Source organism: Tursiops truncatus, chromosome 5 (assembly GCF_011762595.2).
Source record: "Tursiops truncatus isolate mTurTru1 chromosome 5, mTurTru1.mat.Y, whole genome shotgun sequence".
NCBI lineage: Eukaryota > Metazoa > Chordata > Mammalia > Artiodactyla > Delphinidae > Tursiops > Tursiops truncatus.
Window position 1 is genome coordinate 36,327,253 of NC_047038.1, and position 13,680 is coordinate 36,340,932.

Genomic DNA, 13,680 nt, shown 5'->3' on the forward strand with positions numbered 1-13,680 from the left:
TAGGGATTCCACAGGCTCAGTGCTAATTTCTCCTCTTTTCTTTACATCTTTTTGAGGTCTCAGTACATTGAGAGATGAAGCACATTATAGCGTATTAGGGATAAAATATCACCCCTGATACAGGTACAGACAGAGTCAGAGGACAAGTGTAGGTGAGATCAGGTGGGCTGGCTGGCTGACCAGCAGAGTTGGACAGGCTTTGTCACCCACTGGACATGTTGGGATGGCTCCCCCATCCTGACAAACAAGCAAGCTGAGTCTTGCTTTCTGCCAGTAGCCCACTCCCACGAGTAAGATAGGCTGACTGGCAATGCATACGCAAACTTTCCATCGGATGGTGTGCATTGCTCAGTGAGAGAGGGGCAGGGAGAGGCCAGCCCTGTTTCAGGTGGGGCACCCATGCTCAGGGACAGAAACCTCAAGGGTGGTGGGTATGTGCTTCCCTTGCCGATCTCCGTCGTTTTGTTCTCCAAACCCACTGGGCTTCTGGTTAATCTGAGGATTGTCAGGGGGGTGACTAGTGCCCTGGGGAAGGAGAACAGCTGTTGGTCGGGACTCAGGACAGCCCTGCTCCCCCAAACCCACATTCGTTGCCCCTGTGTGTGTCCCTCTGGGACTGCTGGTTGGTGGAAGAAATCTTTTTTCCAGCCCCATGAAGGTTTTGGAAATGACTCGAGTGTTACATTATTGAAATAAACTCAAAGGATACTCCAGACCCAATGCTGGAAATTCTCCCTAATTCTAAAGCCCATTCAGATCACATCCTGCTATGCTATTAAACAAAGTATGTCAGGGGTTTTGCAGTAGGATTCAAGGACAACCCTGAGTTCATTCGCATCAAGATCCTCCAACAATGACCTGCCAGCACCTCCCTTTTGCAAATTCTCCCAGAGAAGTGAAAAGTTCAGGAATGAATCCCTGACGGATAGAAATCCAAATATATTCAAGTCCAAAAGGAATTAAAATCTGAGATCAAAATCTTTGCCCTTGTAAGTTTTGAAGTCCACAGTCAAAACTCTTAAATTAAGCTTCCCCAGACCATCTTCCCATTGTCTTATTCTGTCCAGACTCCCCCTGATGGTTGTTGCTGCTGGGAGGAGTTGGGGTTCCTTCAGCAGAAGGGTGCAGCTCCTTGACTCAGAAGCTGAAATTCATTGAACCCCAATTTTTTCATATGCTTCACTTTAAAAAATTTCTATGGAGGTAAGGGACATGAGAGTATCATATAAACAAAATGTGGTCTATCCATACGGTGGGATATTACTCTGCAGTAGAAAGGACTGAAGTATTGGTACACGCTACGACGTGTATGAACCTCAAGAAAAAGAAACCTGACACAAAGAACACAGCTCGTATGAGTTCATTTCTATGAGATGTCCAAAAAGGCCAATTAGTCCCCAAAAAGTGGAATAGTGGTTGCCTAGGGCTGGGGGTGGCAATGGAGAGTAACTGCCATTGGGCACCAGGCTACTTTTTAGGGTGATAAGGATGTTCTGAAATCAGACTGTGGTGATGGCTGTACAACTCTGTAAGTATACAAAATTCTCTAAATCTCACGCTTAGAACAGGTGAATTGGGTGATGTATAAATTTTATCTCAAAGCTGTTTTTTTTTTTTAAAAAAAGTATCACAATCTCGGGCTTCCCTGGTGGCTCAGTGGTTGGGAGTCCGCCTGCCGATGCGGGGGACACGGGTTCGTGCCCCGGTCCGGGAAGATCCCACATGCCGCGGAGTGGCTAGGCCCGTGAGCCATGGCCGCTGAGCCTGCGCGTCCGGAGCCTGTGCTCCGCAACGGGAGAGGCCACAACATTGAGAGGGCCGCGTACCGAAAAAAAAAAAAAAAAAAATATCACAATCTCATTTCCACATCCACCCTATTCAGACAACCAGCCGCCAGTCTGAGCCTCTGGACAGACACGGCCGTGTCCCCAGAGCAGCACTCAGCATCCTCCCCAGGCCATGGCTGGGGCTTAGAGCCATCCGTCAGAAAGAGCAAGGACAGATGTTGCTTTAGTTCACAGGTGCCTTCGGTTTCTGCTGGATATCTGGAGCCCACCTGAGAACGTCAGCTCAGTGGAAGAACTCCGCCTTTAGTAGTTACGGTGGGCACAGTCTATTTCCAACATCAGACAGAAGGGTCCCCAGGGCACGCCGGCTCTACCGCCAGAAGGTGGGGCTGAGACATCCCTGCCTCCTACAAAACTGGAAACCTGCAGTGGTGGCCACCCTGTCACCCGCTTTCTTTGGGGGTCCCTCTTTTTCCACCCATGCCTCCAGAGCCTGCTTGTTCACCTGGGGGTGTGACTGAGTGTGGCCCCTCCCTATAGCAGAGCCGTCTTCTTCTAACCAGTCCTGGCTTCTGACTAAGGGGAGCTTTGAGTCAGAAACCCCATCTCCTAGGAAGCTTCTCTGTTTGTGTAACTAAGCCATCGAAGGCCAGCCAGAGACCGTGAGGTTGGAGGAGACCCTACGTGAGCCTGAGTGACCTTCTCCACTGCCCCCTCCCGGGCCCAGTCTGGCACTGCTTCCCTGTGCTGTGTGCTGGGCTTTCAGAACCAGCTGGAGGTGTCAAAGCGGCAGCTAGTGTCGCCCAAAAGTCCTATAAAAACTCTGTCTCATCATTGTGTGGATGGGATCATTGGGAACAAATAGGTCCCCACCTGGATTCAGAACAAAACAAAAAGGTTCTGGATTTCCTAAGTGTATGACATCCTGAATTAGGAGGACTGGCTGCCCAGCCCCAGGATGGAGTGGAACCCAGGTAAAGCTCCTTGTAAGGGTGCTGACAGCCCTTCCAAGTGAAAAAAGAGGGGGTCCAAGAGCACACCTGCCCAGTTTCTTCTCCCTGATAAAAAGTACGTGGGATCAAAGGGGCTCTTGCTGCCGCTGTCAGCTGTGATGCCAGCCGCCTCTGGTTGCTTGGCTGTGTCTGGGGTGTGGCAGGGGCCCCGTTCTTGACCCACATGTGCCTTCTCTCTGAGCAGTTGGAGACTCCTTCTCCGTCAGCTACACAGCATCGCTCGAGGCCAGAGACGTTGGGAGTGGAGAGGTCCTGATGCTTCCTGCCGAGCTCTCCTTCCAGAGTTCATCACCGGTATTGTCTTTGTTACTTTGATTTCTTTCTTGTCACTGTTGTTTTAGAAACCCTGGACACAACATCTGTTAGTTCATTCTTTTCTTCGTTCCATCCTTCATTTGTTCAGTGATACCCAATTCTGGATGAATGCGCAGGCCCTGGAATCTCACGCGCTTCACCACGAATCAGGCTCCCTCGAAGCTCCTTGTGACCTTAATTACTTTAACTTCTGTGGACCTGATTATCTCTCATCGCTGTGTCTTGGGCGTAGTAAGCACAACTAAATATCTCCCATTTGTATTGGTTTGCTAGAGCTGCTGTGAAAAAGTACCACAGACCAGATGGCTCAAAAACAACAGAAATTTGTTTGTGCACAGTCCTGGAGGCTGGAAGTCCAGATCAAGGTGTGGGCAGGGTTGGTTCCTTTTGAGGCCTCTGTCCTTGGCTTGTAGATGGCTGTCTTCTCCCTGTGTCCTCACATGGTCGTGCCTCTCTGTGTGTCTGTGTCCTAGTGTCCTCTTCTTTGAAGGACACTTTTCAGGTGAGATCAGAGTTCACCTTGGTGGTCTCATTTTACCTTAATCACGTCTGTAAAGGTTGTCTCCAAATATAGACACATTCTGAAATACTGGGGATTAGGGCTTCAACGTATGGATTTGGGGGGGACGTGATTTAACCTGTAAGCGCATTACTATTAGCACCTTCATTTTCCATTCACTTTTTTGTTAATCCACGTAGGCAGTGAATGTGGTTGGTTGCATGACCCGTGGTACATGCTGTACACTTCTGGGAATACAGAGGAGGAGATCTGTGCTCCGCTCAAGGCCGGAGATATTGGGAGTGGAGAGGTTCCGATGCTTCCTGCCCAGCTCTCCTTCCAGAGTTCATCACCGGTATTGTCTGTGTTGTCAAGACAGTATTATCAAGATCTCTGGCCTCGAGATCAAGGAGCTCGTGCTCTAGTTACTCTGGTCATTTTGTTCTGATTTCAGTCCCTGGAGAAAGTACCTTTTATAATAGACTTAGAAAATGAGGCTCCAAGGGTGACTGCCCCAGGTCACGTGGCAGAATCAATATCGGACCCCACAGCTGCCGGATCCTTCCATCCAAGGCTGGGGAGCCTGTGTGCAGTGTTTCTGCTGCAATAAGAAAAATAGTCCTGGATAAGATTAAATAAAATGAAAGATTCCCAAAAGGTAAAGACCAGATATGAGAAAACTGTATAAAACTGTCAGAAAAGACAGATGTCTCCGAACACAATTAAGTGCAAAGTCAAGAACAGAGGACAAAGGATACAAAAATGGAGATAAAATGTCCCAGAAGAAATACCATCCGAATTTCAAAGGAGAGGAAACCAAATATGTTAAAATCAAAATTTAAGATAAGGCAACAGTGAGAAACCAACAGTGAGAAACTCAGAAACCCAGTGAAATTGGAAGCCTCCACCTCCTCGTGTAGGGAGGGGACGTTAGGCCAGGGCAGCTTCACCTCCCAGAAGAGCCTGGGGAGGCTGGTGGGGCAAGCAGGAGGCATGAGGTCCGGGGCCTCTCATCCCAGGGCGACCTCCTTGGCTGTCACCCCCTGACGGGTCCTGTCCATTGCTTTGCTTGGTGCCTGTCTGTGTCATGTCAACCGCATCCCCCCAGTAAACCCCCATCCGCCACTAGGATGTCACTCCATGAGACCAGGAACCCCATTGGCCCTATTCCCAGGTGTGTTCTCAGTGCCAAAAATAGAGCCCCACCCACACTAGTTGCTCAGTAAATATTTGTTGAGTGAACGAATGAATAGATCAGTGAACTAATGGTTCTTGGGCAGGTGTGGTTGTTTTCTTTTTTAACTTCTCTGAGCCTCTAGTTTCTCATCAGTAAAAGGGAGATTGTTCTATAGTCTCCAGTCTCTTGTGGGGATAAAAGAGGTGATTTTATATTTGCACGTGGCCTGCAGTTTCTTTCCGTCCCCTTCCAAGCCTTCAGGTGCTCTCTGGGCAGTTCTGTAGACAGAGCGGAGAGCCCCCCTGCCCACCTGGAGATTCCATGTGTTGTAGGTTCCTGCCTGCGTTAGACTGTCAGCATCACCCTTCCTGGCCCTGCCTTAGAAAAGGCCCGTGGAAGGCCGGCATTTGCTGAGTGGATGAGTGTTGATAATGGTGAGTGGCTCCTATGCCTCGTTCTCCAATCGGTTCACCCATTTGGACTTCACAGTTTCTTTGGGTGACTCCTAGGCCTTCCTGCGGGATGGCAAGAAGGTCCAGTGTATTTGGGGCTGAACATGATCAAAGTTTGAGTGAGACTCACGACAACTCCCCAAGAGAACATTGGTCTGCTCTGCTTGTCAGCCATGAAGAGGCTGACACTACAAATGGGAGAATAAAGGAGTTATTTAAAAATGCAGGTGCCCAACTTGAAGTCCTTCAAGTTAGTGTGGAGCTGGTGTCTGGTATTTCAGAGGTGGGAATGCTGTCCTCGCTGTGTTTTCAGAACAGTTCGGTGTCTCTGAGTTTCAGTTTTCCTACCTGAGAAATGAGAGGGGTAGGAAGACTCCCCGCAATCTCTTCTAGTTCTGACATTTTCACATGGTATGAGAGCAGTGGAGAGGGTAATAAAAATAGTTACCACTTACTAATCCTCACAGCATGAGGTAGGTACTGTCAGAAATGCATTATGTTTAGATCTGGAAACTACTTTCTCAAACACACACACACAGATGTGCACACATAATGCACATGGATACACACACATGCACGTGGATATGCACACATGCACATGGATGCACACATGTGCACGTGGATATATGCACATGGATACACACATGTGTGCGTGGATGCACACGCACACACATGTGCACGTGGGTGTGCACATGGAAATGCACGTGGACACACATGCATACACGTGCATGTGGATGTGCCCACATACACGCATGCACATGGATACACACATGCATGTGGATATGCACACATACACACATGCACCTCAAATTCATACAAGGGTAGATGAGACAGGACCTAGATGAAGGGAGGTCAAAGGGGAAAATCTAGAACATTCATCTCCAGTTCCTTACCATTTATTGTATAAACATGCTGCCCACCTTATAAAACCATCACTGGATCTCACGTGGTCCATGTTTCCTGACTTCAGGCTGTGATCTAAAACATGTTTCTCAGGCCTTGAAGTTTTTGTAGGCGCGGGGCTGAGGATTCATGTTTTGCAAAGAGATGAAGTACACTTTCAGCCCCTTTCTGCTGAGACTTTGAGTGTCAGGAAACACAGGGAAGAGGGACCCAGAGGGAGTGAAGAGAGAGGAAACTGGCCTTTGAACCCACTAGTTCAGGAGACCCTGAAACTCACAGGGCACCATGAATATTCCAAAGCACAGACAACTCAGGAACAGAAAGGGCCAAGTTATTGCTTCATAGGTGTCTCTTCTTTAAAGACTTGTTTGTTTATTTGTTTGTTTCTTAAAATTTCCATTTCCCTCCTGAAAAGGAAAGCTTGTGGCATTTCGACTTCCCTTGGAAGCCTCCATCAGCTTGTCCTGCTGGCCCATGATGCGTTTGGGATGCCCCAGTGCTCCCAGTGTGGCTGCTGTAACAACTGTAGGGCATGGATCAGGAGGTTTCCTACCTCAGGTGGACCATCACTCAGGTCAAGGGAAAATGCCTCCAAGTGGCCGTGATAGGATTACACAGGGGTTGCCTAGCTCACTGGACTTCGGGTTCCAAGTCTCTAGGCCGGGTTACCTACATTGATACAACCACCCATCACCACCTGCTACACCCAATAGCAGTAATACTTTCACAGCACTCCTCCCTATGTGCCAGGCACTCTTCTAATTAATCCTCACAGCAACCCTCCGAGTTGAATATAATTCCCATTGTACAGATGAGGAAACTGAGGCACAGAGAGGTCAATAACTTGTCCAAAGCCAGAGTGCTGGAGAGTGATAGAGCCAGGCATGAACTGGGGTAGTCTGGTTCTCTCCAGACTACCCTGCACGGCCTTTCAGTTGCAAGATATTCTGACTCTACCCTCAGGAAGAAGTATGATCTCATGTTGAGTCTCCTCAGATACTACATGGCTGGACAGATAGCAGTCATAACGCTCACCCTTCATTTTTCCATTTCCTGTGTTTTCTAAGCAGAGGAGTATTAGAAGGTATTGGGAGGAGACACATAGGGAGTTGGGGTTTAGGGGTGTTGGGGGCATTGGAAAGAGAGCTGACAATTGGAGCAATGCCATCAGAGCCTGTGATTCTCTCCCCCTTCCTGAAGGGTACAGACTAGATCCCAGAGGGTGAAAGCGGCTGCTCCAGGTCACAGGGTCATCCCTCACCCCAGCCCGACCTGACCGTAACCCCAAGTGTTTCACCACCAGGGCACACTGCCTGGGTTTCCCTGGCAATTAGGGAAACTGGTGTTTGGATTTCATACACGCCTCTAGGAGAGAAGGAGGCATCACGGTTTCATAGACCTTTCCCCCAAAGGGATTTTAAGACCTCCACAAGCCTCCACCCGCAAAGTCAGGGGCCCAGGCACGGTGGGTCAGTGGGTCAGAAACACGAAATGTTACCCCGTGTCTCAGATGTCAAAACCTATTTACTGAAGTGCTTTCTTTTTCCTTTTTCTAGAACAGAGCCCAGCTAAAAGCCCTTTTCACCATAACAACAGAAGAAAAGATCACGGTAGGAGAAAATCTTTGACCTGGACACCCGCTTTATGCCCCCAGTGTGTCTTTTTATGTCTTTGGTGTGTGGTCTCTTGCTGTCCTCAGAGCCAAGGGTAGGAGCCTACCGCTGGCCTTAGCCTCCCAGACACGAGCCAAGGCTGGGGGCTCTGTGCAGTCTGGGGTCCCCCAGTGTGGCCTGAGGCTGTCTGGCTAGTTTCCCGGATGACCCTTTCATCTGGGCAAGACGGGTCGGTCACTGCCTGGACAGGCTGGGACCTCACCCACCCATCAGCCGGCTGGTACCCGCCCTGCAGTGTTCACCCCACGGCTAGTGGGTGGTCATGTTTTGTCTTCCCAGAGCTGCCCAGGGCCCTGCAGGCCTGCTTCTGCTGTTCACCATTAACATTTCTCCATTTTTGTTCATCATTCAATCACCCACAGCTCATGCATTCACTCATTCACATGTTCATCAAGTGTTTATTCACTATATAACCACGCTCCACATTTCTTAAGCACCTACTAGGTGCCAGGCATCCTAAGCGGTCTTCATTTGCTGAATTGTGACATCTTCACCATAATCTGAGGGAAGAGATTGTATTTTAAATCACCTCCATTTCATAGATGGAGAAACTGAGGCACACTTAGGTCAAGTCATTTGCCCAACGTCACATGGCTAGGGTATCAGTGTGCCCAAGACCACTCCCAGGTGCAGTGATTCCCTAGGAGGGCTCACAGGACCGCACACATAGTCTTACTCAGGCTGATTTATGACAGAGAAAGGATGCAAAGCAGAATCAGCAAAGGGAACAGGGACTCAGGGCGAGGTCTGGAGGACACCAGGTGCAGGCTTCCAGGGTCCTCTCCCAGTGGAGACCCGTAGGACATGCTTAATGCCTCTGGCATCAGGTTGTGACAGCACATGTGAAGTGCTGTCTACCAGGGAAGCTCATTAGAGACCCAGTGCCAGGGTTTGTACTGGGAGCTGGGCACGGGGCACCCTCTGCCTGGTACCTCCCAGGAGGACAGCATGTATTCAGTGTACACCACATCCTTTGCCCAACAGTTTAGGCCCTGTGAGCCCCTCCTATCAGGAGATGGTGGGAACCCTCTGAAACCTGAGTTCCCAGACACCAGCCAAGGCCCAGCACGTTAAGCAGGCCCTCCCAGAGGATGGAAGTCTCAGACCTGCTGTGTGAACGCCATTCCGCACAGGTAGTGTTAGAATAAGATATGAACCCAGGCCCTTTGGCTCCAGAGCCCTGCTGCTGGGCAGCGGGCCACACTGCCTCCTAGTGAGCCGAATGGCTGCACAGATGAGGCCAGCACAAAACCCGAGTCAGGCACACAGGTGCAGACAGTTCTCCGGGCGGCACCATGTCTGATTCCTTCCTGCATCCCGCACGGTGCCTTACATTGTGGGTGGCACTCAACGGGTAAATATCCCGTGACTGAGCTGGTTGTTGTCAATGCTGCGTGATTGCAATAAAGGTCAGAGGACATTCATTTAATCAGTATTTATGAGCCCTTTCTCCGTGGCCCAGACCGCCTCACATAGATGGAGACGAGCCACACCCAGGTCTTCAGGGCTGTCTCCAGCTCATTGCCTTCAGGAGAAACAGGCATAGGTGGCCCCCCTGGGCTGCAGTCCCATGGGTGCAAGGCTTGGCAGTGGAGCAATGGGTTGGATTTCAGCCCCGCTGGCCCCTGGGCCAGGTGACCTCTGCCTGTGGATCATGTTCAAGGAGGTCATTATCGAGTGGGGAGATGAGACATATGCAGGTGATGGCCCTAGAGTGTTGTGGGAACAACGGGCCCTTGCACCAGAGGCCTGGACTTGCATCCCTGTTTTTCCACAGATTGTATGTGACCTTGGGCACATTACTTACCTCCCTGGACCTCAGTATCCTGGTTGTAAAATGAGAATAATAATAGTACCCGCTTCATAGGGTGGTCGTCAAAGTAAAAGGATTGATGCAGGCAAAGCGCTCGGCACAGTGCCTTGCATCCTGTAAGCGCTCAATAAACATCATCAGTATCATTACACATGGAAATAACGCTGCTGTGCAAGTGTTCTGTGTTAATTGCGAAAAGAATGTTATGTATCAGGGTCTCAAGCTTAAATTCCCACGAGGGCCGCGCCGGTGCTGTAAGTGTGTGAGTCAGGCCCACGCAAGATTCTAGGGCGCAGAGGAGTCTGAGGCAGCCTGGAGATTCCGATCGACCATCACCCACCATCCCTCCCCCACACTGAGACATTAAACAAGGGCAAAAAGACAAACAAACCACGTACATCAGCTATGACTGAACTTGTGAGGTTGTGACCCAACGTACAGATCATAGGTGCTGGGGGTACTGACAAGGGAGAAAGGATGGGCTGGGCGGGCTGGGTGGATGGCAGGCCTCTTGGAGGAGGTAAGAATTCACTTGGATCTTGAAGGAGTTAATTAAGGGTGGAGGAGAGGTTTCTAAAATATGTATCTGAAGATCTGACGTCAAGGTTAAGCCTGTTTGACTGTCGGTTGGACGTGAACCAAGGTTTACTGGGCTCGAGCACAGTGCCTGGCACCTTTTAGGTATACGTAAGGAGGAGGCTCAGCCCTTGCCAGCTGCAGCGTGTGTTCTAGCATGGTTGACTTGGGCACCTGCAGAGATAACGTCGTTATACTAGGAAAGTGTGACAGTGATGAATAGGAGGAACTCAGCAGTGAGGTATAAGCTCCTCTGACATTTTTATCAAGCAGCTAAAAACTACAAAGCAAAGACATTGAGTAACCCATTGTGTAACTTGGGAACTGCAACACTTGGAAGAGACGCCATCACCTCCTTAATTTCTTATTAATTTCCTGAGGGTGAAACTGATAGATGTCAACTAAGACCCCAAGAAATCTTCTTACCCTTTCTGCCTCCTGGATGAATAGAGAGGAAAAGAATCCCTCCACCCTGTGCCGGACATTGAGTGCAGGTGTTCTTTTTTTTAAAAATTGTATTGAAGTATAGTTGATTTACAGTTTACAATGTTGTGTTAATTTCTGCTGTACAGCGGAGTGACTCAGTTATACATATACATATACTTTTTCGTATTCTTTTCCATTGTAGTTTATCACAGGATACTGAGTATAGTTTCCAGTGCTATACAGTAGGACCTTGTTTATCCTACGGATAGTAGTTGAGTGGAGGTGTTCTGATTGAGCTGGACTTCACGCCAGCTTCTTGTAATTTGGGGGACAACTGACAGGATCTTTTGGAAGAAAAATGAAGATGAATTCCCTCAACAGATTTAAATCTAAATGGATAAAACAATTTTTAAAGAGTAAATATCGGTTAATATGCTATGAAAAAAACCATGGGGCAAAACCATGGGTCTGAGTACACAAAATAGTTGAAAACTTTACATTTGAAAACAGTATTAAAAAAGGTCAGGGGTAAACTTGGGAAAATATTTGTAGCATACATTAAAAAGGATTAATGTCTTTATAATATATTATAAAGAGCTCCCATTCATTAATAAGGTAAAGAATGCCTCAGTAGATAGCTATGTACGATATGAGAATTTCTCAAACACAAAGATTTACAGCGTGTGCCCTTGAGCACAGTGGAGGGAACGTGTAACTCCACTGGCAAAACCATTTGGCTTTGGGTTTAACTCGGAGGGCTGGAAGCATGCAGTCGCATATCATCACGTCTGCCTTCTCTGGATCACTTCTTTGGATGACTTACCAGCCTTCTGCCTGTTCAGTCCTGCTCCCCTCCAGCCCATCATCCTGAAACACAAGCCTGCTCACTTTCTATTCTGGAGGGGCTCCCCGTTGCCTGCTGGATAAAGCCCAATTCCCTTAAGTTAGTTAGGATTCAGGCTCCATCAGGAAAGGTGACCTCTGCTAGCTCCCTGTGCCGTGGGGTTCCTGTGTTTTCCACATCGCTCCGGTTTTACACATGCTGATCCTTTCCTTCCTGTCCTCTGGCAGCTCGTAAACATCCTGCAGGACCCTGACCAACTTTCTCCACCTCTGTGATTCCTTCACATCCCCCAAGCAGGCTGGTGGCACCCCTTGCTGGGATCTAGTGGCATTGGGACATCTGATAAACATTGTCACTCTGTGACATTGAGACTATTCCCCTGGTTGGCACTTAATACATTTTTGTTGACATCAGAATAGAATTTTTGCCCAGGGGGAGACTTTAAAGATTATCTAGTTTTACTTCCTCATTTAAGAGTGAAAAAAACTCAAGTCCTGAGAGGCTTTGGGAACTGGCCAAGGTCCTGAAGCTTGATACAACATTGAGGAATGGAATCGTGCTGTGCAGCTTCTTCTGTAGTCCAAGCCTTATTCACTGGATTGTAACTTACAGACCTCTGTTAGTGAGTGTGATCGTCTCTGTTTATGGTTACCTTCAAGCTCTTGCTCTTGCCAGAGTTATCAGAGTTTCTGCCCTCAGAGCTGCCCCTCAAGGGCTGTAGGACAAGGGTCAGCAAGTCACTGACTCCTCTGCTTCTTCAAGCAGTTGAAGGATTTCAACTAAATTACTCCTAAAATGTCTTTCAGAGAAATCATTCTGTATGCTCTCCCCTTCAAACTTTTCCTGGTTTGGGGAGGGGGTGGGATTTAATATATGTCTATTATGGACACTTTAAACAAAAAACCCTTCCACACACACAGACACACACACACACACACACACACACACACACACACACACACACAGACAGACAGACAGACACAAGGAGAAAGTTAGAAGAATAAGATAACATTTCTTCATATCCCCGCCACCAGAGATAACCATTGCTAGCATGGTAGTTCCTTGCCTTCTGCAAGTCTATAAATATATTTATTACATAATTGAAGTCAAATTGTATAAACAATTTTTCCTCATGCTCTTGTAACTTGTTATCGGATTTGAAGCATTTAAAGCATTTCTTTTGAAAATCTTTTTTTGTCTGGCATTGCTCTTCATAAATGCAGTGGTGGAACGCATCAAAGGAATCTGCTACCAGCTAATATGTGATTAAAGTGGTGATAATAACGGATCCTTTTCCAGAGACAAGAAGGAAAGTTAGTGCGGGCTCTGGGGGTGAGACAGCTGGGATCACTGAGCCACCTCTTTTTCTTTATTCTTAGATAATGAAGTTTAAGGTAGATAGGCTCTTTGAAATTCTGTACTTACAATGATTATCAGTGGAATTTTTCTGCAAGATTTTTGCCCTCATTTTACAGATGGGGAAACTGCAGCTCAGGGAGGGAAAGGCTCAGGGTCCCACAGTGTGGTAGGGGAGGAGCTGAGAGTTGAGCCCCCCGCAATGAGGGCCCAAGTCCATGGTCTTTACGAGTATGTTCTGCTGCTTCCCATAGCATTGTTTGTGGTTCTCATCATTTCTCCATTGGCTGTGTCATCCAGGTTCACCCTCCTCCAGGCTTTCTCTTTCTAAAATACTGATATGACCATGTTACTTCCTGGCTTAAAACCCTGCAGGGAGCCCCCTAAGCCTGAAGGTTGATGTCGCAAATCCCTAACCTTCTCTTGAAGGCCCTCTGGGACCTGGGCTGTGTCTCTTGCCATCTGCAAGTCCTGCCCATGTTGTTCCCTCTGCCTGGCTCACCCTCCTCCTGGCATGGTTCATTGTCCTCTCCCCACGGGTCACCTCTTGGAAGGTCTTCTTTGTCCTTTGAGCTGGGTTAGGGACTGCCCCTCTTCTCTCCTTGCCCTAGTCACACATGTTGCCCCAGCCTGTGTGCCTGGCCATTCCTCTATAGGATGCTGAGCTCCTCGGAGCAGGGCCTGGGTCTCTTTCCTCCTTGTCTTTCCTTGTCAAGAAAGGTTACCACCACATCTAGACATTGAGTCAAACCTGGCAGTAATTGTGATATAGCCACTTAATAGAAATTTTCAGGGAAATGGAATTATAGCAAAGCTTGGTTTTTGTACCCATGAAGTGTGAATTCT

At 48.3% G+C, this 13,680-nt stretch overlaps 1 protein-coding gene across 10 annotated transcripts in view; it reads left to right on the forward strand.

Annotated features, from left to right (window-relative positions):
- Positions 1-13,680, forward strand: part of EVC2 (EvC ciliary complex subunit 2) — a 140,957-nt gene that overhangs the window by 18,447 nt on the left and 108,830 nt on the right. For 7 of the 10 annotated variants that reach the window (XR_012331931.1, XR_012331932.1, XM_073805036.1 and 4 more), the window contains exons 6-7: positions 2,985-3,094; positions 7,703-7,756. Coding sequence is in view for 8 of the 10 variants with exons in the window: in XM_073805036.1 (XP_073661137.1) it covers positions 2,985-3,094; positions 7,703-7,756 (164 nt within the window). In the remaining 2 variants the exon portion in view is untranslated. Of the gene's footprint in view, positions 1-2,984; positions 3,095-3,559; positions 3,970-4,015; positions 5,226-7,702; positions 7,757-13,680 lie in introns of those variants that run through there. The other 3 variants (XM_073805040.1, XM_073805041.1, XM_073805038.1) reach the window with 3 other exon arrangements.